Source organism: Saccopteryx leptura, chromosome 2, assembly GCF_036850995.1.
Source record: "Saccopteryx leptura isolate mSacLep1 chromosome 2, mSacLep1_pri_phased_curated, whole genome shotgun sequence".
Classification (NCBI taxonomy): Eukaryota; Metazoa; Chordata; class Mammalia; order Chiroptera; family Emballonuridae; genus Saccopteryx; species Saccopteryx leptura.
The window spans coordinates 350,034,627-350,059,044 of NC_089504.1; the positions used below are offsets into that span (position 1 = coordinate 350,034,627).

A 24,418-nucleotide genomic window follows, 5' to 3' on the forward strand; every position below is an offset into this window, starting at 1 on the left:
CCGCCGCCGCCGCCTGTGGGAGGGACGAGGCAGCGGGAGCCGCCTGGGCGCCAGGAGCGCTCCAGTCTGGCGGGTGCTGAGCTGGAAGCGGCGGCCGCGTTCCGCTCGGCCAGGGGCGTCCGCCAGGGGGCGCGCCACGACGGGGCGGGAGGGGCCGTCTGGTCTGGGGAATTAGCACTAGGGACGGGCGCGCGCGCGGGTCCCCAGCACATCTGGGCGAGAGCAGCGCCGCTGGAACCGAGGGGGACGCGGAACGCAGATCTGAAGCGGCAGAGCTACCGTGCAGCTGGGGCTCCTTGAGGCGCTCGGGGCGCACATCTGGGACCTCGAGAGGGGGCCGCGCCGCGCGTAGCTGGATCAGGAAAAGGGGGCGGTGGCTGCACAGCTGGTCCGAAGGGGGCGGGGTCGGTCCTAGGCGACTGGCAGAACCAAGGGCCGCGAGTCGCCGGCGACCGGAGCATGGGACGGCGCGTCTGAAAAGCGCAAGGGTGAGGCAGGGGCCTGGGACCCTGAGAGGAAAAGAGAGAAAGAGGCACGAAAGCAAAGGAGGAAGATGCAACTGACTCGCTGCTGCTTCGTGTTCCTAGTGCAGGGCAGCCTCTATCTGGTGAGTGGTCCTCGGGGAGCTGCCCGGAAGGCAGGGGCTCGGAGGACTGGGGGAGAGCGCGGGAAGCTCCCGAGCCCGGAAACTTTCTCCCCTCCCCCCAACAGCCCCGAGATAGAGAAACGCCTGGCGCCTGGGGGAGAGGGCGGGTCCGAGGCCGAGGAAGGTACGGAAAGGGTTAATAGGGGCGGGGAGCGGGTGCCTGTCTGGCCCACCCATTCGGCCGCTGGTAGCGGGAGGTGCGACCGGCACGAGGGAAAAGGCTGGCAGCTAGGTCGCCAAGGGTTACCCGACCCCTTCCAGGGCCGCTTGGAAGGGGTGTAGGGGTGCGTTGTGGAGCCAGTGACCGGCCAGGTCGGGGGGCTTGGGCTTTTTCTGATCTTGGGAGCTCAGAGGGCCCCGGGCTGTGGGTCCCCGAGCGCGCGGAGCCGGTCCAGGCGGGGTCGGCCCGCGCGTCCCTAGCTCCCGCTCTCTCTCGCTCCCGCCCTCCCCGCCTGTTGTTTTCCTCTCCTCTCCCGGCTGCGCGCAGCCCGAGCCCCACAGGACCTGGGCAGGCGGCTCCCGCCCCGGGCGCTCGCGGCAGCTGCGCCGGGCGCCCACAGCCCGCTTCCCGAGCTCTTGCTCGCGGCTGCCCGGGCCGCCAGGATGCCGGGAACCGGACCCCAGGCCCCAGCCCAAGGCTCAAATCCCCTGACCCAGCACCCGCGCCCCGCCTCCAATCCTGTCGTGGAGCAGCCTCAACCCCACATCTGGATCTGCCTCTTTCCTCAAAACAATAATCCCCTTTGCCACTCACTGTGGAAGAGCCCTTCCCTTCTCACGTTCCACCTGCAGCCCTTCTCCCCATCCTCGACCTACTCAGCTGTGACCCCCAGGACCAAGTGCACACAAGTCTGCAGTCTTTAGCCCAGCCTCCCAGAGCCTCCCCTCCTGCTGTCTACCCGACCCCTGGCGCTCAGCAGGCCGGACCACAGCACACACACATCCGCGGGCCGGCCAGGGCCAGAACAGGGGGCACGAAGACCCCAAACTCTTTTGGAGTAGTCCCCCAGACCTCAGCCTTCAGACATCTCCACCCTCACCCCAGGGATGCCAGCAAATCCAGATGCCACCCAGCTGTGACCTGCTGCCCCTGGTCCTTGTAACATAGACATAGAGGGCGAGTGCTCTGGTCACAAGCTGAGGAGACACACCGCAGGCGGCTGCCCTCGGGAAATCTGGTCTGCTGGCTGGCTGCCCTCCAGAGCTGTCCCGTGTTCGAGCTCGGTCATGCTGTCCTGCCAGCCCTCCCTACAGGCTCTTCCAGGAAGCCTCCCCAGGTGTCGCCTGTTGCCAGAGCTGGTCCAGCAGAGCCTTGGAGGTTTTACAAGAGGTTTGGGGTAGGGGTGGTGCTTGGATAAAACCCCTGTTAAGGGATACATCTGGTCTGTGAGGCTGGCAGTGTGCATTGCAGTGGGAGCACCGACCTTAGGTGACTTAGCCTTATAGTGACGTAACCTTGGAGTGCTGGTGTCCTGGTCTGTGAAATGGGAACAAGAACTCCTGCCTCATAGTGCAAGGAATGTTCTGGCATGTCATCAGCAGTGGTCCCAGTGGGGGTGTTAGGGTTTTCGTTCCCTTGGCCATCTTGGGTGTGAAATTCACTCCAGCCCTTCCCCTAATCCTCCTGCGTTTATATTTGAGGGAGAATGTCACTGGATCCATTTCTTATTTCATTGTTTGTTGGTTCTCGTTGCCTCTAAAGGAAGAAACTGTCCCATGGTAGGACGGTGTTTCATCAGCAGACAAAGGCAGTCCCCAAAGGCAGGGGCTCTGCCTCCCCTGTCAAACTGGGGCTCTCCCCGCATAGGGACGGAGCGCTCCTATCTGACTTTGGGCTCTTTGAGAGCAGACTATGCCTCCCCATCAGCCTGGGATTTAACAGGCAGGATTCTACCTCTCCTCTCTCCAGGGGCTCTGTCAGCACAGGGATATGCTTCTGCCATCAGACAGCAGCTCTTCCAAGATCAGAAGCTGGGCCTCCCCCATCAGATTGGGTACTCCTTAGGGGTAGGGGCCATCTACCCTTGGAGCTGTGGTCCGTTGAAGAGAATCTTCATCCATCCTTTCAGACTAGTGGCCAGAGATAAGACAGGAGAGGAGGTGAGGGGTGACGCGAGTGTCAGAACATGGGATGGAACCATGACACAAGTCAGAATGTACACTCAGTCCCCAGCAAAGGGGGGCAGTGTGCAGGGGGCCCTCAGCCCCAAGTCTGTGGAACAGACAGGGAGACAGATGATGCTGGCGGTGGGGAGCAACCGACCAGAACCCCTTGGTCCTCTGGGGACGGGGTTTTCACACTCATCCCAACTCCCTCCACAGGTGATCTGTGGACAGGATGATGGTCCCCCTGGCTCCGAGGACCCCGAGCGTGATGACCATGAGAGCCAGCCCCGGCACCGAATGCCTCGGAAGCGGGGCCACATCTCCCCTAAGTCCCGTCCCGTGGCCAACTCTACTCTTCTAGGGCTGCTGGCTCCACCCGGAGAGGCGTGGGGCTTCCTTGGGCAGCCCCCCAACCGCCCGAACCAAAGCCCCTCACCTGCAGCCAAGGTGAAGAAAATCTTTGGCTGGGGCGACTTCTACTCCAACATCAAGACAGTTGCCCTGAACCTGCTTGTCACGGGGAAGATCGTGGACCACGGGAATGGGACCTTCAGCGTCCACTTCCGACACAACGCCACGGGCCAGGGCAACATCTCCATCAGCCTGGTGCCCCCCAGTAAAGCTGTAGAGTTCCACCAGGAACAGCAGATCTACATCGAAGCCAAGGCCTCCAAAATCTTCAACTGCCGAATGGAATGGGAGAAGGTAGAACGGGGTCGCCGGACCTCTCTCTGCACCCACGACCCAGCCAAGACCTGCTCCCGAGACCACGCTCAGAGTTCAGCCACCTGGAGCTGCTCCCAGCCTTTCAAAGTCGTCTGCGTCTACATCGCCTTCTACAGCACGGACTACAGGCTGGTCCAGAAGGTGTGCCCAGATTACAACTACCACAGTGATACTCCCTACTACCCCTCTGGCTGACACTCAGAGGCCGGGCCGGGGCTGGAAGGACAGGCCTGCCCGCACAGGAGGCCATCTGTCTGGACTCTGGGCAGGGAAGGGGGGTGTCTCAGGCAGGGAGTGGGGTTCAGAGAACGAGATGCCAAGTGGGGCCGGGGCCAAGTGTCACATGGTGGGGAAGGGGTCCCAAGTGCTGGCCCCGTCCTGAGGTTGTGGAGCGACTGCGACCCAGGCACACTGGAGGAGGAGTGGATTCTCCACAGAGCCTCACGGGGTGTTCCCACTGAGTGACAGGCCGATGCCGTGTCCAGGAGGCCCCTGGGGCCAGCGGACCAGTGCGGCCTCGATAAAATCATGGGGAGGAGCTGCAAGCCTTGACTCTCCCTGCCATCCTGAGACAGGACAGCAACAAGGAGAAGGGGGTTTCATCAGCACGGACACCAAGCGGGCAGTGAGGATGGCTGAGACGGGGCCTCCTGGGAGCCAGCACTCGGAGACAGACGCAGGAGGGACTCTCTGGTCCCGCTCAGTGGGCAGCCCTGAGCCCCTTGTCCTGGACGGTGGACTGAGCTTGGCTTGAGGCTGAAGTGGTGACTTTGGAGTCTTTGATGTTGTGACAAATGGATCATCTGCCCCCAGCCAGGCCACCCCTTTCCGAAATGCCCTCTCCCGTCATTGTCCCCCACCCCTCTCGGTGCTGAGGGGACACCCTTCCTTTAGCTGAGATGGTGATCGTGGTTCCCCAGCACCAAGGCCACGGGTGGAAGACCGCCTGTGCGCCATGTCCCTCGTCCATCCCAGCCCCTGCTGGCTCCTCTGGGAGCATCCTTGTCCAGCGAGCCACCCTTTAATCGTCAGTCTTGCCCGTCAGATTGGGGTTGAATGGAGATGGCGCCTCCCCTCTCGGCTGAGAGGCCCAGGGAAGCCGGACCGTGGAGGGCATGCTGGACCTGTTCCGTGGTGTGTGTCTGTGGGGGGTGGGGGGTGGGGGCGGGAGGTCTTGTGAAACCACCTGATTGTCAACTGTGTGCAGAATCTTGTTCTTGGACAGGGAATAAAGCTCTCCCGGGGCACTGGATTCTTGTCAGGGGAAAGGGCCCCGGCGTCCTGTGGTCCAGCCTGCACTTCTAGACGGTGGCAGGACATTTCCGGGAGACCTGAGCTGTCAGGGCTCAGCCAGCCATGGGGGCTGAGGGGCGTGGCATCAGGAACAGCAGCTCCCAGAGGCCGAACTGGGAAGTGGGGTGGGCCACAGAAGGGTGTTTCTGGATTGCCATCTGGTGGGGCCCAGATCCTAGGGCAGGCCCCCTCTCTGGGTCTCTTTCCATTCCTTCTCTATAAAATGAGGAGCTGCCCAGCCCAGGGGTTCTCAAATGTGAATGGGCCTCTGAACCACCAAGAAGGTTTGTTAGACAGATTTCTGGTCCCATCTCCAGTAGGTTTGGGGGGTGGGGCTTAAGAATTTTCCTTTCTGACCCTAGCCGGTTGCCCAGTGGATAGAGTGTTGGCCTGACGTGCAGATGTCCGGGTTCGATCCCCTGTCAAAGCACATGAGAGAAGCGGCCATCTGCTTCTCCCTCCTCTCTCTCCCCCTTTCTCTCCATCTTCCCCTCTCACAGCCAGTGGCTCAGTTGGCCTGAGCACTGGTCCCGGGCACTGAGGATAGCTCGGTTGATTCGAGCATCAGCCCCAGTCAGGGGTTGCTGTGTGGATCCTGCTCGGGGCGCATGTGGGAGTCTGTCTCTCTATGTCCTCTCCTCTCTCTTTAAAAAAAAGAAAGAGAAGAATTTTCCTTTCTAACCAGGGCCTGGGTAGACACTAGTGCTCCTGGCTCTGGGGCCACACGTTGAGGAGCACTCAGATGACCTCCAAGTCCCTTTCTGGCTCTGGCTCCCCAGGACGAAGACACACCTCTGATGTTCTTTCCCAGCTGCGACTCGCACCTGCTTCTCCTGGGGAAGCCTCCTGGGAAGGGTTCTTTCAGAGAATCAGGGGTGTTGGGTTTTCAGTCTGATGAGCTGCTAGCGAAGGAAAAGGCCAGGGTGGAGTGCGGACAGACGGAGACTTTCCTGCCAGAGTCCTTAGGGGGCCTCAGGATGGCGTCTGAGAGCTGGCTAGGCCCTTTGGCTCACTCAGCGAGGGGAAGGCTGGGCCCTCAAACGAGATCACTGTTCTCTCTGGAGGTCGCACTGGGTCTGCTCTTCTAGGAGGGCGGCACTTAGGTCCCATGGGCCCCTTCTAGGAGGGCAGCACTTAGGTCCCATGGGCCCCTTCTAGGAGGGCAGCACTTAGGTCCCATGGGCCCCTTCTAGGAGGGCAGCACTTAGGTCCCATGGGCCCCTTCTAGGAGGGCGGCACTTAGGTCCCATGGGCCCCTTCTAGGAGGGCGGCACTTAGGTCCCATGGGCCCCTTCTAGGAGGGCGGCACTTAGGTCCCATGGGCCCCTTCTAGGAGGGCGGCACTTAGGTCCCATGGGCCCCTTCTAGGAGGGCGGCACTTAGGTCCCATGGGCCCCTTCTAGGAGGGCAGCACTTAGGTCCCATGGGTCACTCTTGGCGTGCAGCCACAGTTAGAAGAGTCCCAGCATGAAGGGAAGGTGCCTTGCCCCCGCCACCAGAGGCACTCAGCGTGAACAAGCCCCCTCCCACTGCAGAGCAGGGCTGGACGGGGCCTCAGCAGCCACCTTGTATGAAGTGACGGAGAAAGGGCACAGGACTTGAGCTCACACTGCTTTCCCGGGGCCGTCTCTCCTGGGCAGAGACGTGAACATGAGAGACCGGCACCTCTCCCTGCTCCATGGCCACTCTCTCCCTTCCCGCCCCGGAGACAAGTACTTCGTGTTCAAAGAGGCCCAGGGGCCTGGGCCCTGCCTGGGGGGGCTTGGGCATGCTAGCACCTGGTACGCTGTCTCCCCTGCAGATGCCCACCCCCCGGACACCAGCCAGGAGCCGCTCCCACAGCCCCGCGGGTCCTGGAGGACGGAGCGGGCGAGCAGCAAGTGGTGGTCCCTGGGCCCGCCTCTCTCTGGCCTGGCTGAACTAGCGACAGGATCTGGGGGCACCCTGACCCACCCCCTCTGGCTCCTCTCCGCCTGTGGAGAGCCAGATGCTGCGACAGCTGGAGGGCCGGCCTGCTTGGCACACAGTTCTGCCCGCGCAGGGGGTGGGTTCATCTTAATAACTCCATTTCTCCCACACACACACTCCGCCGCCTGCTTCTCCTTCTCTGCCTTCCCCATCACCCGGCTGCTCTGCTCAGCGAGGATCTTGCTGACACACGTCCTCCAAAATCATCATTCTTTTGGAATCACCCTCTGGGCTCTACTGTTCTTGCCATCACCATACTGCCTGCACCCCATTGGTCCTCACAGGGGTTAGGGGCCCATCCAGCTGCCTCTGGCTACAAAGGTGCCAACCTCTGCCCCGCTGGTGAGCAATGTCTATGGCGTCCCCGTGGGAGATGGACCCCCCTCTTCCCATTCAAACACTCACAGGAGAGCAGATTGCTCAGGAAGGAGCTTGTCTCTGCTCCCAGAGAGAAGCCCTAGGTCCTGCATTCACCCCAACCCTTTGGCCTCCCCACCACTGCCCTGCAGTGACCAGGCTGCTGGTCCCGTGGTCCTGCTCCCCCAACTGCTCAGCCCCCCTGGGGGCTGCCCCAGGGAAGGTCCTTGTCCCCTCCATCTGAGTGGAGCCCCTAGGACAAGCCTACCAGACCAGGGGCTCTTTGAGTTCATAGCATGGTATCTCCCCATCCGACTGGGGAGCCCTTGGGCCAGGGTCTGTGCCTTCCTCATCAGACTGGAGTTTCCCTGAGGGCAAGAACTGCGATGTGGACGTGGTGGTGGTGGTGCTGGTGAGGGGAGCTTGTTCTTTTCTAAGCATCCGAACACCTGGAGAACATCTCTGCCCTTCGGACTTGGCACCGGCAGTGTTCAGGCCTCAGCACTCCCGTCTCTAATGGGGTGGATCTTCCCAGCTGTCCGTGAAGCTAATTGGAGGGAATGTGCATCGGGTCAACTGGCAGCAAGTCTTCCTCCTGCTCCTGGTGAAGCTTAAGGCCAAAGTGAAGGGGTGTCTGGTCCTTCCTCCCCCTTGCCTCCTCCCTCCCCCCCATTCTCCTTTCCTGGGATGAGCAAGCAAGAACTGAGTCACCCCTTCCCCCTCCCTGGCAGCAGTGCTCATGACCTTGCCTGTGGCCGACTCCTTTGGCAGGGCCCATTGCTCAGAGATGCATGAGGCATCGGGTGGGCAGGGAAGCTCAGAGAAGGGGGTGGGTGGGGGGTGGAGACAGCCAAAGGTCGTGGGGTGACCAGGGACCTGGCTTATCAACTGATCATGTGGAGGGGTTTATGGGGGACACATGAATCAAGTTGCTCTGTGTTGGAAAGCGATCCGATGTCATGGCTGGGGGTGGGAGAGGGAGAGGTTACTCCCTATGAAGTGGAGGCTCACGGTACTGTCAGGAGAACCAGGGGCTGGGGTGCTGGGTGAGGAGAGGCCCCACCAGCTCCACTAGGCAGCAGCCAGATCAGGGGGGGTGGCACCTGCTGATTATGCCAAAGTCCTAGAGTCACAGCTGCCGCCATCACCAGGCACAAATGCCAGCAGAGACCTGGCACTCAGCAGCAGGGGGCTGGCAGCTGGTCCCACAGGGGACGCTTTTTCCTTTTGGCCTGCCAAGTTCAAAGCCTGACCTGGTAACAATCCAAGCAAAAGATGCCTGGTTCAAAGTCTCCCGGTTCATCATCTCAGGGCCACCTGGCTGGATGGCCCCAGGGGACAAGCTGGCACTTCCTGAACCACAGAGGCTGCCAATGAACTGGCAACGTGGGTCTGTAATTTATTAGCTGGGTGGCTCGGACAAATGACATAATCTCCCAGAGCCTCCTTATGTGAAAAACTAGAGTCTACCTCCCTTGGAGCATTGTCAGGAAAATTAAATGAGTTGTTCAACAAATGTTACTTCCTCCCCTTGGTTTTTGGAGATCGGTGGAGGTTAACTTCAGCCTTGCTCCTGGGGTGACTAGGTGAAAGGGCCCAGGCTAGAGGAGGAGACTTGGGTTCCTGTCCTGGTTCTGACCCATAATGAATGTGGCAGAGACCACTAATTGTTTCATAATATTCATTCCCCCTTTCTCCCTAGTAATACAATCCTCTGTTTTAGCTGGGCACATGAATTCCTGAAATGAATACATTCTCTGCCTCCCTTGTGCCAAGTTGTGGCCATGTGACTAAGAGTGACATAAGCAAAAGGGTTATTTGGCAACTTCCAGAAATCTTAAGACAGTTTGGCACTTCTTTGTTTCATTTTCCATCCTGCTGCCTGGAATATGTATGTGATTGCTGGAGCTCTAGCAGCCGTTTTGGACTATGAGAATAAGACCTATATATAGCCTAGAAACAACTGGAAACTTGTTCCCTGAAAAATTTATGGGCTAGAAATATCATACTGGCCCCAGGCTACCTACCTTCAGACTTTCATTGTGAGAGGAGAATCCAATTTCTATCTTATTTCTGTCAAGTTTCTATCTTATTGGGTCTCCATTTCTAGGAGTTAAATCTAGTTCCACCTGATACAAAGGACGTGTTTGAGCACTGCCCTTCTGTGGACCTCAGTTTCCTCACCTGCAGAAATGAAATAGAGCTCGCATATCTTGCCGCATTGCCGCGGTTTTTAAAGACTCACAGACAAGAACACACATGGGAAATCAGGTCCACCCTCTCTCCAGCATCAGGACATTCGGCCTCCATTTTTGGAGGCAGAACCACTTGCCACCGCATGGCAGGGAGCCGCCGAGGGGCTCGGGAGGCTTCTCTATCCTTCTGAAAGGCCTCTAGTCCCCAAATTCAGCCCCCACGCGTCTGAGTCCCCACCCACATTCTGGATTGGTGACACACAATCCTCGTTAAGGGCCTGACTGATCCCAGCCAGATGGGAGCCTAATTTAATTAAAACCCTTTAATTACCTGCGACAACACAGCTTTGGAAGTCCAATGCAGAAGGGGGCCTGTGGCGGGAGGGGCATGGTTGACAGGGCAGAGTACTGGTGCCCTTCCATCACTTCAGGAACCTGGGGTTGGGAGGCATCTGTCCCACCCATGTGGGCACACACTGCCCGGGCCAGCTAGTGAGGCCCGTGCTTCTAGCTTAGTGGATAGCCAAGTGGGGTGTGGGACAAAGCAGGCCTTTGGGAGCAGAGTACCAGGCTCTTGAGCCTGAAGCTGCCAATCCTGGTTTGGTGTTTACACTGAGACCAGCGCAGACTGTTTAAACTCAGGTCTGAGCTCTCTTGAGACGTTGGCCCTGCCCAGGATCCTGGGGAGGAGCAGGCATGGTTCTGATTCCTCCCAAACTGCCCCAGCTTCAGAAACAGAGGTACCTCTACACCCAGCAAAGGAGAGCCATGCTCCTGCAAACCTGGACATCCACCTGGGGAGTGGGATGAAAGGGAGTGACTAGGTGGGCTTCAGAGGGGCCATGTTGTTTCCTGGGGACTAGGAGGACACCCCCTCCTTGGCGCCAGGCTTCCGTTGGCTCCTCCCTCTGAAGGCAGAAGGAGGGAACCCAGGCCAGGCCAGAGCTGCCAAGTCTCGACAGGAGCAGATTCTGAAGCCCGGACTCTCTGAGCTGGGCTATTTTTAAGCCTTGCGAACATCATACGTTAATACCCTTCTGTTCTCTTAGTACTTATTCATTCAACAAATACTGTTCAATAAAGCCTCTATAAGTCCCAGCTGGTCTCCGTGGTGTCAGTAGGTCCAGAGGAAAAGGTTTTGGCTCACACTTGAGCCATTGCCTAAAAGGAAATGACCTATTGGGGCCAGAGTGATGTCAGTGGCTCGAGTTGAAGACACCCCATGAGGAAGGAGAAACTCAGGGGAAGAACAGGAGTCACTTGGTCTCACCACTCCAACCTAAAGTTCTCCTTCGAAGCTGATGCCGGGAGGCTCTGTAGTCTGCTCTATTGAACAGGCCCCCACCAGGCTTCAGGGCGTTTGCTCTCCGCCCCCCCCTCCCACCATCCCCCTCCCATCCTCCCTTCCAGCATCTGGTCCCAACGCGACACCTGCCTTGCTTCCTCTGGGTCCCCTCACACCCACGGCCCTCTCTCAAGAGCCTGCTCCTCTTTCTGACTCCAGCCGAGTCTGAACTGCTATGTGCTTGCCAGTTTGGGGACAGCCAGAAATGTGGGTGTCCCCCACTGGACAGAGAAGCTGTCTCCCCCTCAGCGTGCTCAGGTTGGAGACTCCATGAGCAGGGGCTATGTGACCCAGTCCAGTCGGTCTAGAGACTCCCCAGAGACAGGAGGTCCTTGTGAGGCGTATCTAGTGAGCTGTCTGAGCCCAGGCGCCCTGCACACTACATTCTCTGGGGCGAGGGGACGGGGGGGGGGGGTGTCATCCCAATAGGCCTTGTTGGGTGCTGTGTCAGGATGAAGCTGGGGAGAGGAGGTGACAACAGGAGGACAAGCTACTGTACCGTCATATTCCAACACTCCCAGGGCCTCTGGCTAGAAGAGACCCAGGTTAGCTCCTGGGACACAGTGGGGGACACTGACAGTCATAAAAAAAAGCCAGGGCCACTCCTGGCCGGCTGGCTCAGTGGTAGAATGTTGGCCTGGAGTGTGGATGTCCCAGGTTCGATTCCCATTCAGGGCACACAGGAGAAGTGACCATCCGCTTCTCCACCCCCCCCCTCCTTCTTCTCTCTCTCTCTTCTGTCTTCCCCTCCCGCAGCCATGGCTCCATTGGTTTGCGTGCATCAGGCCAGGGTGCTGAGAATGACTCTGTGGAACCTCCGCCTCAGGCACTAAAAATAGCTTGGTTGTGAGCATGGCCAGAGATGGGTAGAGGATAGGCCCAGGTGGGTCCTGGTCAGGATGCACGTGGAAGTCTATCTCCCCAAATGGAAAAAAGAAAAAAAGCCAGGGTGTCCAGCTCCTAACCCAGTAGCTACTCTTTCCTTCATAGCAGGCTTCCTTGCCCCAGGCCCCTTTCATGGCTTGTGGGGTGGTCCCACCTGGGAAAGAGCGGCCTGCTCAGTCCCAAGGAGCCTAGGCACCCCTGGGGGTCAGAGCAAGACTATGCCCAGCTATGATTATGTTTGAAGGGAGTCGGGCTTGAGTCTTAGCTGTCATGTGATCTTGATCTAGTCACCTCGCCTCCCTGGGTTTGGGGTGGCACTGCTCCCCCACCTGCTCACCGGTGACTGTGAGGAGCAGCCTGGCCCTGTCAACAGTGGCATTACATCAGTGTAGGGCTATTGCTATCTAACTCCATCCCCCCCCCTCCTGGGGTTCACACATACCAGGGCCTCCCCGAAGCGGGAGGGCTGCTCTCTCTCTCCTTTCTGGGCAGGCTGTGCAGCACTGTGGTTGAGAACATGGATTCCGGAGCCAGGGTGCCTCCTTGGAGACCTTGGGCAAGTGACTGCACACCTTTGTGTCTCAGTTTCCCTTATCTGTAACAGGAGGATGATGTCTACCTGCCAGAGGGCTGTGGTGAGTTGGAGCGAGGAAAGCAGCTGGAACTGTGTTTGGCACAGGGACAGAGCTGGAGGCCAGCTGCTCTGAGAGCCATCCCACACTGCGCCCTTGGGTCCCGGCCACGCCCGGAGGCGGGAGGGAGAGGGATGGCTGCGGGCACTCGTTCTTGCTGCAGGAAGAATGTGCAGGAGAAACCCCATAGGGAAGGTGGGAATTCTGTCCTGTCTACAGAAGATGACAAGATGACAGTTATACAAAGGAATCTACTTTCCTTTTCCTTGATTCTGGCCAAGAAACTGGGCCCTTGGTTGCATTCCTACTGTTCTGGGGCCCAGAACCTCACTTCTACACTCGAGAAACCCGTGGCACACTGAGGGGTTCCTGTGTGCAGTCCCCCCGCCCCCGCCCGGGACCTCTACCCGGAAGCACAACACAAGGCTCAGACAACGCAGGTGGTCACAGGGTCTTTATTTAGAAGCACAGAGTTTAACACCCAGGCAGCCAAGCGCACCCCCAGGGCTGAGGGCCCCTCCTGACGCAGTCCTGGCCCCATACCCCACCCCACCTGTCCTGATTTCTCCCCCTGCCCCATATTCTGATCACCTCCACCAACAGATCAATTTCTCATCAACCTGGATGGCCTGTGTGGTCCCTTGCTGGCAACCCTGGCAACCAAGTGTGAGACAAGTGCCCAGCTTGGGCTGCGCCCGAGAGTGAGTCCCTGGGGACTGGGCTGTGCATGACCCGTTTCTTCCACACTTGGAGGAGGGCCAGGTACATGGGGTCCACACACAGGGCCCGGCCAGTAAATCTGGGTTCACAAACTGAACATCTACCGTGGGTGTCTTTCACAAGGACAGGGAGAAGAGGAGACACACAGGTCAGGAGGCAGCTGAACCCTGCCGGGCGGCATCTGCAGTGTGAGAATGACGCTGGTTTGGGGAAACTGGGGGGCAGTGAGGGATACAGAGTGGAAAGGTATCTAAGTGCCCCGTTTACCAGTCTTGGCAGCTCCCGGCCTGGGAGAGGAGGGGCCTGCCGCTGCTCAGTCAGGCTCTGCCATCTGCCACATCTCAGCGGAGACCAGCACTGGAGGGCTCGTTGTAGGCAGTTGTGGGTTTTTTTTGTTTTTAATGCGGCAGGATCAGGCTCAGGATGTCACTCTAGTGAGCAGGACTGGAGGTAGGGAAAGGAAAGCAGGAGAAAAATAAATGGGAGCCTTCCATGCTGCTGGAGAAGGGAAGATCGGGGTAGAAAAGGAAGGAAAAAAGAAGCTAAAGAAAATAAAGTGTAGGCAAGATGGGCTTGATTGAGCAGGTGTGCGTCACGTGTCTTCCCCTGGCCCCTCGGAGGCGGCCACAGCCCAGAAGCAGGGCTCCTGGGTCCCCGGGTTAGTTCCGTCCTCTCTCCAAGCCTGGTTTCACACCTCTGGGCTGAAGTGCTTCTGCCTCACCTCCTACCTCCCTCGCTGCGATGCCTCGTGTCAGGCACTGCTAGCTTTCAGAGATTGTACCAGTGGTGACAGTGATGATCACAGATGAAGGATGACGTTATTGCAGGTGACTGAGAGATTCGGCGCAGGTGGATCGGAGACCTCTGTGGACGCCCGTCCTCCGCGCGTTACAGCAGGTAGGAGCCTCAGAGCCCCCAGAATTCCTCCTCCGCGGGTTCTCCTGCTCTGGGAGATTCCCACATTCCTAAAGGGACCTGTTTCAGTGTCTCATCACAGATTTCGATTCCAACCCAAGAAATCCTAAAAGAAATAAGACTCAAAAGACTACAGAGAGCTTAGGTTAGAGCCAACGAGAATGAAAAGCAGTAACAACACTATTAGCATCAGTTTAGCATTCTGGAGCCCTTGTTCAATAGCAGTCACTGTGTTAAGGACTGGACATGTACTTTCTCATTAATTTGCCAGGAGAACTCTATGAGATGAGCCCATTTCGCAGATGAGAAAACTAAGACTCACACAGGCAAGTACTTTCATCAGGATCATAAGTGTGGTGGGAGGTCAAGAGCCAGATTCCTGGACTCCAGATGCTATTTGTGCTCTGCAAACACCACGCTGGGCTGGACCCTGAGTGCAGCCTTCACTCCTACCAATTCCTCCCCAACAGCAGCTGATATCTCACCTCAGCTCGCCACCCTTTCCAGGAATCCTCAGTCACCGATCTTATTTCTCACTTAACACTGAAAAACATACACACCACCAGATACAAACTTGCTCAACTTCCCGCTATCGAACAAACCCACTTGTTTCTGCAGTTCTCACAACCAAAAAAGGTGTCCTGTCTCCCTCCCTCAGCCCAGTCAGAGCCCCAGGGCACAGATTAGCTGCTCTCTAGTGGACCCTTCCTACCAGCTGTAAATATGCTCACCTGGCTTTCTTTCTATAGGAAAAAATAAAACACCTCCTTCCCTCCTGCTGTTCCGGAGCCAACTTTGTCCCTCCCTTTTCAGCTATACCTCAGACACTTCCCTGCGCTCCGTCTTCGTCCTCACCTCCCACTCACTCCTCACCATACCCCATCCGGGGTCCCTTCCCTGAAATGTTTCTGGCTAAAGTCACCAATGACTTTCATGATGTTTATTCCAATGGGAATTTCAAAATTCTTTTGCCTGTTCTACAGCATTTGATACTTTCAACAATTTGGCTTGGTTCTCTTCATTTCTATTATTTTCTTCCTATCTTTTGCCACTTCTCCTTCTCCTTTGTGGCTTATCGTCCTGTCCTGGCCTTTAAATAGAAGAGTTCTTTAGGATTTGGTCCTGGACCCCTCACCTCACTTGGCAGTCCTTGGGATCCAGTGTGTCCCAGGACTTCAGTTACACCCGTAAACCAGTGTCTCCCCAGAATCTTCTGTCCAGTCTCCACCTCTCCTCGGAGTTCTAGGCTCAGAAATTCAACAGCCCCTTTGACGCCTCCTTTTGGATTTCTCAAGGCATCTCATAATCAAGTAAAATAAGACAAGTGATCTAATCTCCATCAAGCCTGTTTATATTCCCACTGGTCTCTATTTTGGTGACTCCATCTTAGTCACCTCTTTTTTTTTTTTTTTTTTTTTTTTTAATAGAGAGTCAGAGAGGGATAGATAGGGACAGACAGGAACGGAAAGAGATAAGACGCATCAATCATCAGTTTTTCGTTGCGACACCTTATTGTTCATTGATTGCTTTCTCATATGTGCCTTGACTGCGGGCCTTCAGTAGACCGAGTAACCCCTTGCTCAAGCCAGCAACCTTGGGTCCAAGCTGGTGAGCTTTGCTCAAACTAGATGAGCCCGCGCTCAAGCTAGCGAGCTCGGGGTCTTGAACCTGGGTCCTCCGCATCCCAGTCCGACGCTCTATCTAATGCGCCACCGCCTGGTCAGGTCTAGTCACCTCTTCATCCTTACTCTATCCCATCTACCCAGTGCTGCCAAATTTTCCCCCTAAACTTCTCAAATATATCTGTGCTTTCCCAGCTCTGTCACCGCCCTCATTCAATGCATTATCTCCTGCCTTCCTCCATTCCTACTCCCAACATTAACTTTTTTTTCTTTCTTTCTTTTTTAATTAAGTGTGAGGCAGGGAGACAGAGAAACAGGCTCCTGCACGCACCCCAACCGGGATCCACCCAGCAAGCCCACTAGGGGGCGATGCTCTGCCCATCTGGGGTCATTACCCATTGCTTGGCAACCGAGCTATTTCAGTGCCTGAGGCAAGGCCATGGTGCCATCCTCAGTGCCTGGGGCCAACTTACTCAAATGAGCCAAGTCTGCAGGAGAGGAAGAGAGAAGGGGGAGGGAAGTAGGGGGAGGGGTGAGGAAGTAGATGGTCGCTTCCTTTGTGTGCCCTGATCAGGAATTGAACCCAGGACTTCCACATGCTGGGCTGATGCTCTACCACTGAGCCAACCAGAAAGGGCCAACATTAACTTTTCTATAGTCTAGCTAAAGATCTTAAAATGAAACTCTTGTCACCCCCTCTTGCTTAAAACTTAGTGATTTTTCCTGCTACTGTTAGTATAAGACCTATAAGGTCCAAAAATGACCTAGGAAGGTGCTGTCAGACTGGCTTCTAACTTGCCTGACCTGTGGTGGCGCAGTGGATAAAACGTTGACCTGGAACACTGAGGTCACGGGTTCAAAACCCTGCACTTGTCTGGTCAGGGCACATATGAAAGTTGATGCTTCCTGCTCCTCCCCTCTTTCTCTCTCTCTCTCTCTCTCGCTCCTTTCTAAAATGAATAAAAAGTAGAAGATGACTCTATCCAGACTGGCTTCTAACTTGCTCAGGCCTCTCCGCACTGCAGCAGCCCAGCCTCCTCCCCAGCCTCCTCGGGGCTCAGAGCTCACTCGACTCGGGGCTTAATGTATGCGATGTCTTTTGTGAGGACTGTGCCTCTTCCAACATTTCCAAGTTGACAGCTCCTCTTGCTTCAGCCCTTTCAGAAGCTGTTTTCTTTGGGAAGCCTTTCTGGGTCTCCCAGATGAGATGAATTTCCCACTCACAGGCTCTAACCATGGCCTGTCCATTTCTTTCAGAGAACTCCCCAGGGATGGACCATCTGGGGTCATTGCCCATTATATATTTTGGGGATTACTAAGGACACTACCTCCCCATTAGAGGCGAAGTTCCAATGAAGGCAGGGAGCGATTTTACTCACTGGCTATCCCTAGAAACTAGCAGTCCCTGGCACATCATATAGCAAATGTGGAAGTGAATTACTAGCAAAGGAAACAGAAAAGGTTCTAAAACTTCTTTAAAAAATTTTTTTTTTTTAGATTTTTATTGATTTTAGAGGAGAGAGAAAGGTTGGGGCGGGGGGGGGGGGGGGAGCAGGAAGCATCAACTCATAGTTGCTTTTCCTATGGGCCTTGTCCAGGCAAGCCCGGGGTTTCAAACCAGCAACCTTGGGGTTCCTGGTTGCCACTTTACCCTCTGCGCCACCACAGGTCAGGCTAAAAATTCATTCTTAAAAGGCCAAACCCAGGCACAGTTATTAAAACTTTGGTGGGTGGAGAAGACCCTACAGACCGCCTACTTGTAGGCTGACCCCTCTCAAGTGCCCCCGTCTCTCCTCGTTTTCCTCTCTGTGTGCAGAGGTGATGGTGGCAGGAGGGACATACACGCTGTGGAGACCACAACCCCCGGATTGACTGAGGATGATATTGGATGTGTCAGGGGAGATGCCCATTTTTCATTAGTGCTTCAATACTACACACACTTCCGACACTGTTAAAAGATATTTAAAATGTTTATTTAACCAGAGATATTAAAATATGTAATATGACTTGGTTCATGTCTCAAAATGTTGGCTTATTTATAGGTGTCACTCTACCTTTAAACTAGGGAAGTGCACTTGAACGCGCTGTGGGGTATCAGGAAGTACCGAGGTGCACAGATGTTGGCGGAAACACTTGCCCTCACAGGGAGTGGGGTGTTGGAGCTGGTTTACACTGGCTCTCCAGAGTCAGTTGTTAAATTTTCAGGAATTTCGAGCGCTTGTTGTTGAACGGTCGACTGAAAACTAAACTGTATTAACAATTAGTCGCCGATGTAATGCTCAAAATTCATCTCTTCCTGATTATTTTGCACATTGCTATTTGTGTGCTTGAGGTGATTTATATACGTCTACTTATCTGTATGGTAGAAATACTCAATGGTGAGCTGCGCATCCCTCGCCCATTCTGTGCCCAGTGATGTCTGGAAATGAAACGGGCTGTGGTGGGAGTCTTTACACCATGAAAATGACAAATGCTACCAATCAGGGCTTATATTTTGGGGATGTGAACCAAGCCACTGGCTCATGAAAACACTTTAAGGGTTTATAGTAAGTGCAAAACAAACCTTTATGTGGGAGACGGCTAGGTTGAAGTATAGAAACGTATCTGTCTTCAGGAAACCCTTCTCAAAATCGTGTTAGGGTTGAAGATGATTGTTTTCTCTACTTAAGATATAATTAGTCTATAAACATGACTTTTATTACAAGTGCCAGTTATGAAAGTGTCTGTGATTTTATGGAACAACCTGTATGCCATGACTTCTAGATAAAAATAAATGTGTTGACTAAATTGAGACATAAGTTCTTAAGAATGGGTGGGAGAAATTCCTTTCCTCTCTCCCTGCCAAACTTCTGGAAAGAGTAGCTTATACTCAGTCTGTTTACTTACCTTCTCCTCAGCCTTGGCTTCTGCCTCCACCATTTGCCAGAAGCGGTTCTAAGGTAACCACTGACCTCCTTACAGCCAAATTCAGCACCTTCTCAGTCCTCAATGCCATGACCTCTGCTTTGTTTCTGGGTCATTCCCGGGCCTCCTCCATTAGCCTCAAGCAACAGAGCAGAAATCCTACCCTCCCCCTCAACCCTAGCCTCCCAGTGTTTGGCACCTTCTAGGGGTTCAGTCATTGTTTGCTGAGTCACCGGCCGAGTTCTCATTTCTGTGACCTCGAGTCGGTCATTTCACTTTTCTTGATGCCTATTTTCTCAGACATGGAAGGAAGGTGAACTAGGTCGGGGTCCCTTTTTGCCCTTCAGTTTGTCAAGAGCTCGCCTTCAAGGGTCAGAGGGGACTGAAACTCCCACTTCCACTGAGCAAGAGGAGCAGGTATGGCCTTTAGTGCCAGGCAAATGCCTGGGTTTTCACTTTCTCTTTGGTCCTAAGCCCAAAACTATTCCTTTGCTTCTTGGCTCAGAGCCAGGTTGAGTGACCTTGAGGAAGTCACATTATCACCTTCCCAAGCTCTACGATTGGGATGAACGGGAGCTGCACAAGACAAGCCCGCAAGTGTTCAAAACTCCCGTGAGACCTGCAAACTGTGGTCGGGTGCTACATTCCCCAATTCGAGTCACGTCTATTGTATCTTAACATTTCCCCCCCTAGAGCTGGTCCCCTTCAACTCGTTAATCATTTCCGTTGTTTGAATTCCTTGAAGTCTAAACTTTGTCCTTACCAGAGTTGCAGGAATCAGAACCCAACAGTATTCCGCATGCCCGCTTCCACTCCAGCATCCCAGGATTTACAGATGGGGAGTGACCATCTTGCTAATGGCTTCGAGGCACAAAAATCCCATCAGTCAACATTCAAGTTTCCACTCTCGTCTGGAGGTCAAAGCTGCTGGTTCTCCCAGCTCATTATCCCAAATACTGATCGTCCTACATGTGCTTTCTCGCTCACTGTCTCCATGAGGTGTCCACCTACTGGGTCAAAGGCCCCAATGTGACGCAGGCACCTCTGAAATTAAAAGGGGGAAAACGCATCCGCTTTGCGCATACACATACATAAAGAGCAGGCCACGGATACTCACCTGAATGTTAGATTAGCTGGCAAACCATTAGAAATGAATCTAAACGACGTAGGGCAGAGTTCAGTGAAAAGTCATGAGATAAAGGAAGGAAACACTGGGCCCAGGCTGATTAAAAGGATAATTAATTGTGGAAAATAAGACTGGGCCCTAGCCAAGAATTTGTTTTTGACAAAGATAAACCAAAGGATCCAATACAGTCATGTTGGGGGAATTTAGTTGTTCTTTTATAGGAGTTGAGGAACCAGAACAAAGCAACAGTCAGTTTCAAAGTGCGGCTCAACTCCTCCTCTGTTTGTTGTTTTGCTCTTAAACAGACAAGCTGCTGCCTTTCATCTGCACAGGGCTCCCACAATATGGAGAATCCATAATTGGTTTCAACCAGATTTATAAATAAATACGCAGAGTGGTGGTCAAGCCAGAGATCTTTTGGCCTAAGAAAAGATCTTAATGTCCCTGGCTAGAGTTTTTTTTTTTTTAAAGGGGAATCTCTTTGCCATGGCCAGGTAGCTCAGTCGGTTAGCGCATCATCCTGATACATCAAGGTCACAGGTTCGATCCTCAGTCAAGCACATACAAGAATCAACCAATGAGTGCTAAAGGCTTAAAAAGTCAGCTGTCTTACCAGTGATAAGGAAAAGAGGAATCTCTTTCCTAAATTGTTAAAACCCATAAAGGTGTTTGAGACACCCAATAACAAGAGGTTTAGTTTCCACCCAGAGAAGGGGAACAGTTCTCTGTGGACAGCTCATCTGTATCCATGTCCAGGTACAGGGATAAGGTGGGGTGGGGAGGGGTGTTAACACAGGCGAGTAGGGGAGCTGGCGAGTGACGTCAGATATGCTATTTGGACCTGAAACAGCAACACCAAAGGGTCCATGAAACTACTTGCCTGAAATATTGTTTTGATAAGTAAGCCATATCCTTGTGGAATTGAAATCTCCAACTGTTCCACTGGCACGGACATCTCTGCAGTGACAGCACATGCCCCAGATTGTGGAGTTAACTTGAATTAAATTTTAGATGTGGGGGAGCTAAGGGAGGGGGTGGTGGCAGTGGGAGGTTTACGAACAGTATGCCGGGGCTCTGATGTTGTCACAACCAGATGGCTTCAACTGTATCATTTAAACAAAAACAAACATGTCCAGAAATAACATACTAATGACAGGAGAAGCACGGAGTAGCTCCTCCTGTACCTGAGACCCTAGCAGCTGTAGCCACAGTGAAACTCCCAGGTCAGCAATTCCACAAACACTGGAAAACCCCAGGGAGACCTTCATGCGGCCAGAAGCGACATGACATGCCAGGATCGCTGTCCTCCTGAGGACACGTTCCCGAGCCCACCAGCCCCAGCCCTGCTGCTGTCTGCGAATGAGGAAGAAAGCAGATCTCAAGTCGAGTTCGTCCTCCTGGAGCCTCTGAAGAGCAAGCCAGGAAAGGCACCCTTCCAGAGCTTTGCTCTGCCGTTCCCACAGGAAGGAAGCTTTAGCTCAGATTTCATACCTAAACGTTTCAGGAAAGGAACTTCCTACCGTTACTGACAATCTTTTCAGGGTTCTGCATTAGAAGGGCTGTCACTCAACAGTTCTGTGTCCTTAGGCATGTCACTTGACTTCTCTGGATTTCCACTTCTCCCATCTCTAAAATGGGAAGATGCTATTTATCACCTGTCCTACCGCACTCACCAAGTTGTTGGGGAGTTCAAATGGCGATACTGCGCACGGGAGGTTCACCGGAAACTGAGAACTGCTGAGCAAAGGCGCTACCTGAGAGACAATGTGGGGAGAGGGGGCTGTGTGCCCTGGTCCCCGGAGCTGTGTGCTGGTCTGGGAGGTGAGGGCACAGGGACAGCAGCCAAAACACACAGAACTGGGCACTTCCTAACACAGGTGATGCTCAGGTGGAAACTACAAAGTGCAATGAGTGCTTAGTTTCCAGTAAGCAAATCCTGTCTTTGATTATACAGATAATAGATCCTACTTACTCCATTCCCGGGGTGACAAGATCAATGAAAATCGGAATATTCGCAAAGGCTAAAGTCACCAAAGGGAAATGGAAGGTGGACCATGCCATGTTTCCATAAAGGTCAAATAACACATACACTGGCCAGACGGCCAAGGCGTTTTCCATTGCATCGCTGTCCGGCCGCACGGGGCGGAGACAGGTGGAGGAGCTGCCCAGAGCACGCTCGGTGGCTCGCGGGGTTTCAGACGTTACCTTTTCTGAAAACACATCAATCGGTGACAGAACCAGTCAGAGATAATCATTTCCCTTTATTTAATCTCCACATTCACGTCCCCTCGATCCTTTTATATTTCACTAGAAAGGGCACTTGAAAGTAGATCTTAAAACGTGTCGGGTGCGGCCACTCTGGTGCTTGCCTTGGCAGAGGCAGGAGCCTGATCCCTGGCCTGCAGGATGTGGACTGGGAGAGACTCAAGAAGGGCAGGAGACTGGCAGATGCTGGTAATTCACCAAGGAAACTTGAGATTAGGCAGATGCAATAAATGTGCACCGCTCCGACATTTCAAACATCATCTCTGCAAACTGCAGGATCAAACTAGGCCTGCAAAATCCCTGACGGGGCTCAGACCCCAAAGACAAACCAGATGAGTGAAACAAAAGACCAGAGATACCACACAGTACAAAATAGTCATTATTTATATTTTCAAAAAGAAAAAAATTAACATTTGGAAGTTCTCCCCTATACGAAGAGGGGCGAAGTGGAAGGAACAGGACTGGCTCCTACGCAGGCGCAGGTACGAACAGCTGAGCAATGGGCGCTGGGACTTTTTCCACACAGCGTTAATAATAAAATTTCCTTTTCTTTTTGTTTTGTTGGGTTTTTTTTAGAAAAGGGGGGGGGGGGGAGGAAGGAGAAATAAAACCAGAGAAAAATGCCAAAGAAACATTTTCCACAATATCTAAAAACAGAGAACCATAGTTCTTGTCAAGACAGTATGAATTCTGGGTGAAATTTTTTTTCCAGTTTTCAACACCAATAAAGATTTTTTGCAAAAGCCACCACATCAGAACACTCATCTTCCAGATCAAATAACCTCCTTCCCCTTTCGCCTTTACTTGTCATTTTTCATAAAGGGATAAAAGGATTTATTCTGTTCTTGCAAACAATAAGTGCTAACAACAAGAGAGCTCTTCTGATACTTGTAATGGTGGTGAGGAGTTATCACAAATATCCAAGTTTCAGCACAGTCGGATGAAACTGAAATTTCTCTCAATATAAATAGTACTGGAATCCACAAACTGATCTTTGAGAAATTCTGCAAAAATCCTTTCTTCTTTCCTTTTCTTTCCCCTTCTCTTAAAACTAAACGTCCTTCTTTTCTTTCCTCTTTGCTCCGGCGCCTGACGACGTGTCCTGCTCAGTCAGACGCAGGCAGGTTTCTCCAAGCGCCCGGCTGGGGCGTCCTCGGGACCACGCCCACACCGAGCCCCACCGGGCCGCACTCGGCCAGGCCCAAGGGAACACAGTGACGCAGCAACAGGGTTCTCATCGGGATGAACGGCCCCGAGGCCCCAGCCCTTCCCTCCCCCCCGTTTCCCCCAAGTTTATTTAGTGTGTTTAAAAGTCTGGGGCCATGATGCAGTCTTCCCCCCACAGCAGAGTAAAAGCTCCACAGATTGCGCTGTCTACCTGGTGGTCAGTGGCAGCAACAGAGGCTGCTGCTTCTGGAAAATAAACGGAGTCTTACAACAGGCAGGATCTTAGGACTGCTTCAGGCGCTTGCGTGGGGGTCCCAGAAAGGGGCACTGTGCTGAAGCCAGAGAGCGGTATGCCTCAGCCACCAAGTGGGGATGTGACACCACCATTGACTTCCACCCGGAGGTCTCCAAGACATCCGAAGCATGACTAGGAGAACGTGGAGAGATGGGTTATCAAAAGAGTGAGTGAAGAATGGGTTAAACAGCCACCTAGATAGCCTAAGATCTCAGTTTGCTGCAAAGAGTGTCAATTCAAGAAACACTCAGACAGAAAATTCTTAACATGCATGAACATTCACTTGTTAGACAATGTGCAGACAGCTGACCAGCTTGTGGCTGAAAACCAGGACTTTGAGCCACTATATTACCAATTACAAGACGAGTGTTCCTTGGGCCCCTCTATACTGTCCATGCCCTTGATGTTACTAATGAAGAGACAGCTCTGAGCTTTCCTATGGCTTTCTAGTTACTACTGCCCTGGCCACAGAGCAGACCAGAGCCTGCGCTCTACCTGGTTGTAAAGGAGGAGGGGACTAACCACACTTCACTGAATGGTCAACATCTACACAGCATCAAGCAGGTGTCCAGCACAGAGTGAGCACCCACTGGGACCACCATTTAGTCCTCCCTCTTGTAACTAACTCATTGGAAACAATCTTACAGACAGACAGAGCAGTGCTTTTCAACAGCTGGTCTGCGGACGGGTGCTAGCCCTCCAGAAATCCGGTGCTGGTCTGTGAATGAGTTAACCACCCTGATGCAGTATGAAGATTACAGAGTTTGTAATCATTGGGTTGTAAAACACCAACTTAGAGGACATCATTTCCTTATTTGGGCCATTTTCTGTGTTAAAATACTGTTTACTCATCTACCTGGCAACCTCTTAGACCCGTCTCATAGCAGAAAAGCCGCTGTGTGGGCTTTGAGGCCTGCGTCTCTGCCTTAGGCTTTCTGTAACTTTCACTCCGTCAGGCCAGGGAGCAGAATGTGCCCACTGAGCCTTACTTCAGAAATAATATGGCCAGGCCATCTGTCATTTCAGGTTGAAGAAACAGAATGAACACTGTTTTCTCAAAACAGTATTTAACCTCACCTACTACTGATGATCTTTTCTCTTTTCCCCATTTCACAATGAACCATTAGATATATTTTACTAACTCATAAAAACACACTTCTGTTCTCCCAGAGATCTATATGCCTTTTATTAAGCCAGTGAATAAGAAGTAAAGATGCTATCATTTGGGAAGCACAGCTGTTTCTGGCCAGC

At 53.6% G+C, this 24,418-nt stretch overlaps 3 protein-coding genes across 8 annotated transcripts in view; 2 read left to right on the top strand and 1 right to left on the bottom strand.

Annotated features, from left to right (window-relative positions):
• The window catches only part of ABI3 (ABI family member 3), a 523,965-nt gene that overhangs the window by 302,889 nt on the left and 196,658 nt on the right, over positions 1-24,418 (top strand). The window lies entirely within an intron of this gene.
• NXPH3 (neurexophilin 3) lies at positions 198-4,606 on the top strand. The gene is made up of 2 exons (XM_066366415.1): positions 198-607; positions 2,969-4,606. The coding sequence occupies exons 1-2, from the start codon at positions 554-556 to the stop codon at positions 3,671-3,673; spliced, it is 759 nt and encodes a 252-aa protein (XP_066222512.1). The 5' UTR covers positions 198-553; the 3' UTR covers positions 3,674-4,606.
• SPOP (speckle type BTB/POZ protein) overlaps positions 22,067-24,418 on the bottom strand; it is a 78,271-nt gene continuing 75,919 nt past the window's right edge. For all 4 annotated transcript variants that reach the window (XM_066364495.1, XM_066364492.1, XM_066364493.1 and 1 more), the window contains one exon: positions 22,067-23,299. In XM_066364495.1, the coding sequence (XP_066220592.1) occupies positions 23,155-23,299 (145 nt within the window). In that variant the 3' untranslated portion in view covers positions 22,067-23,154. The remainder of the gene's footprint in view (positions 23,300-24,418) is intronic.

Bases quoted from the DNA above. Each gene is read 5' to 3' on its own strand.
- NXPH3 (XM_066366415.1), top strand. From the start codon at position 554: ATGCAACTGACTCGCTGCTGCTTCGTGTTCCTAGTGCAGGGCAGCCTC. The intron at 608-2,968 runs GTGAGTGGTCCT...CTCCCTCCACAG, and splicing joins TGCAGGGCAGCCTCTATCTG to GTGATCTGTGGACAGGATGA.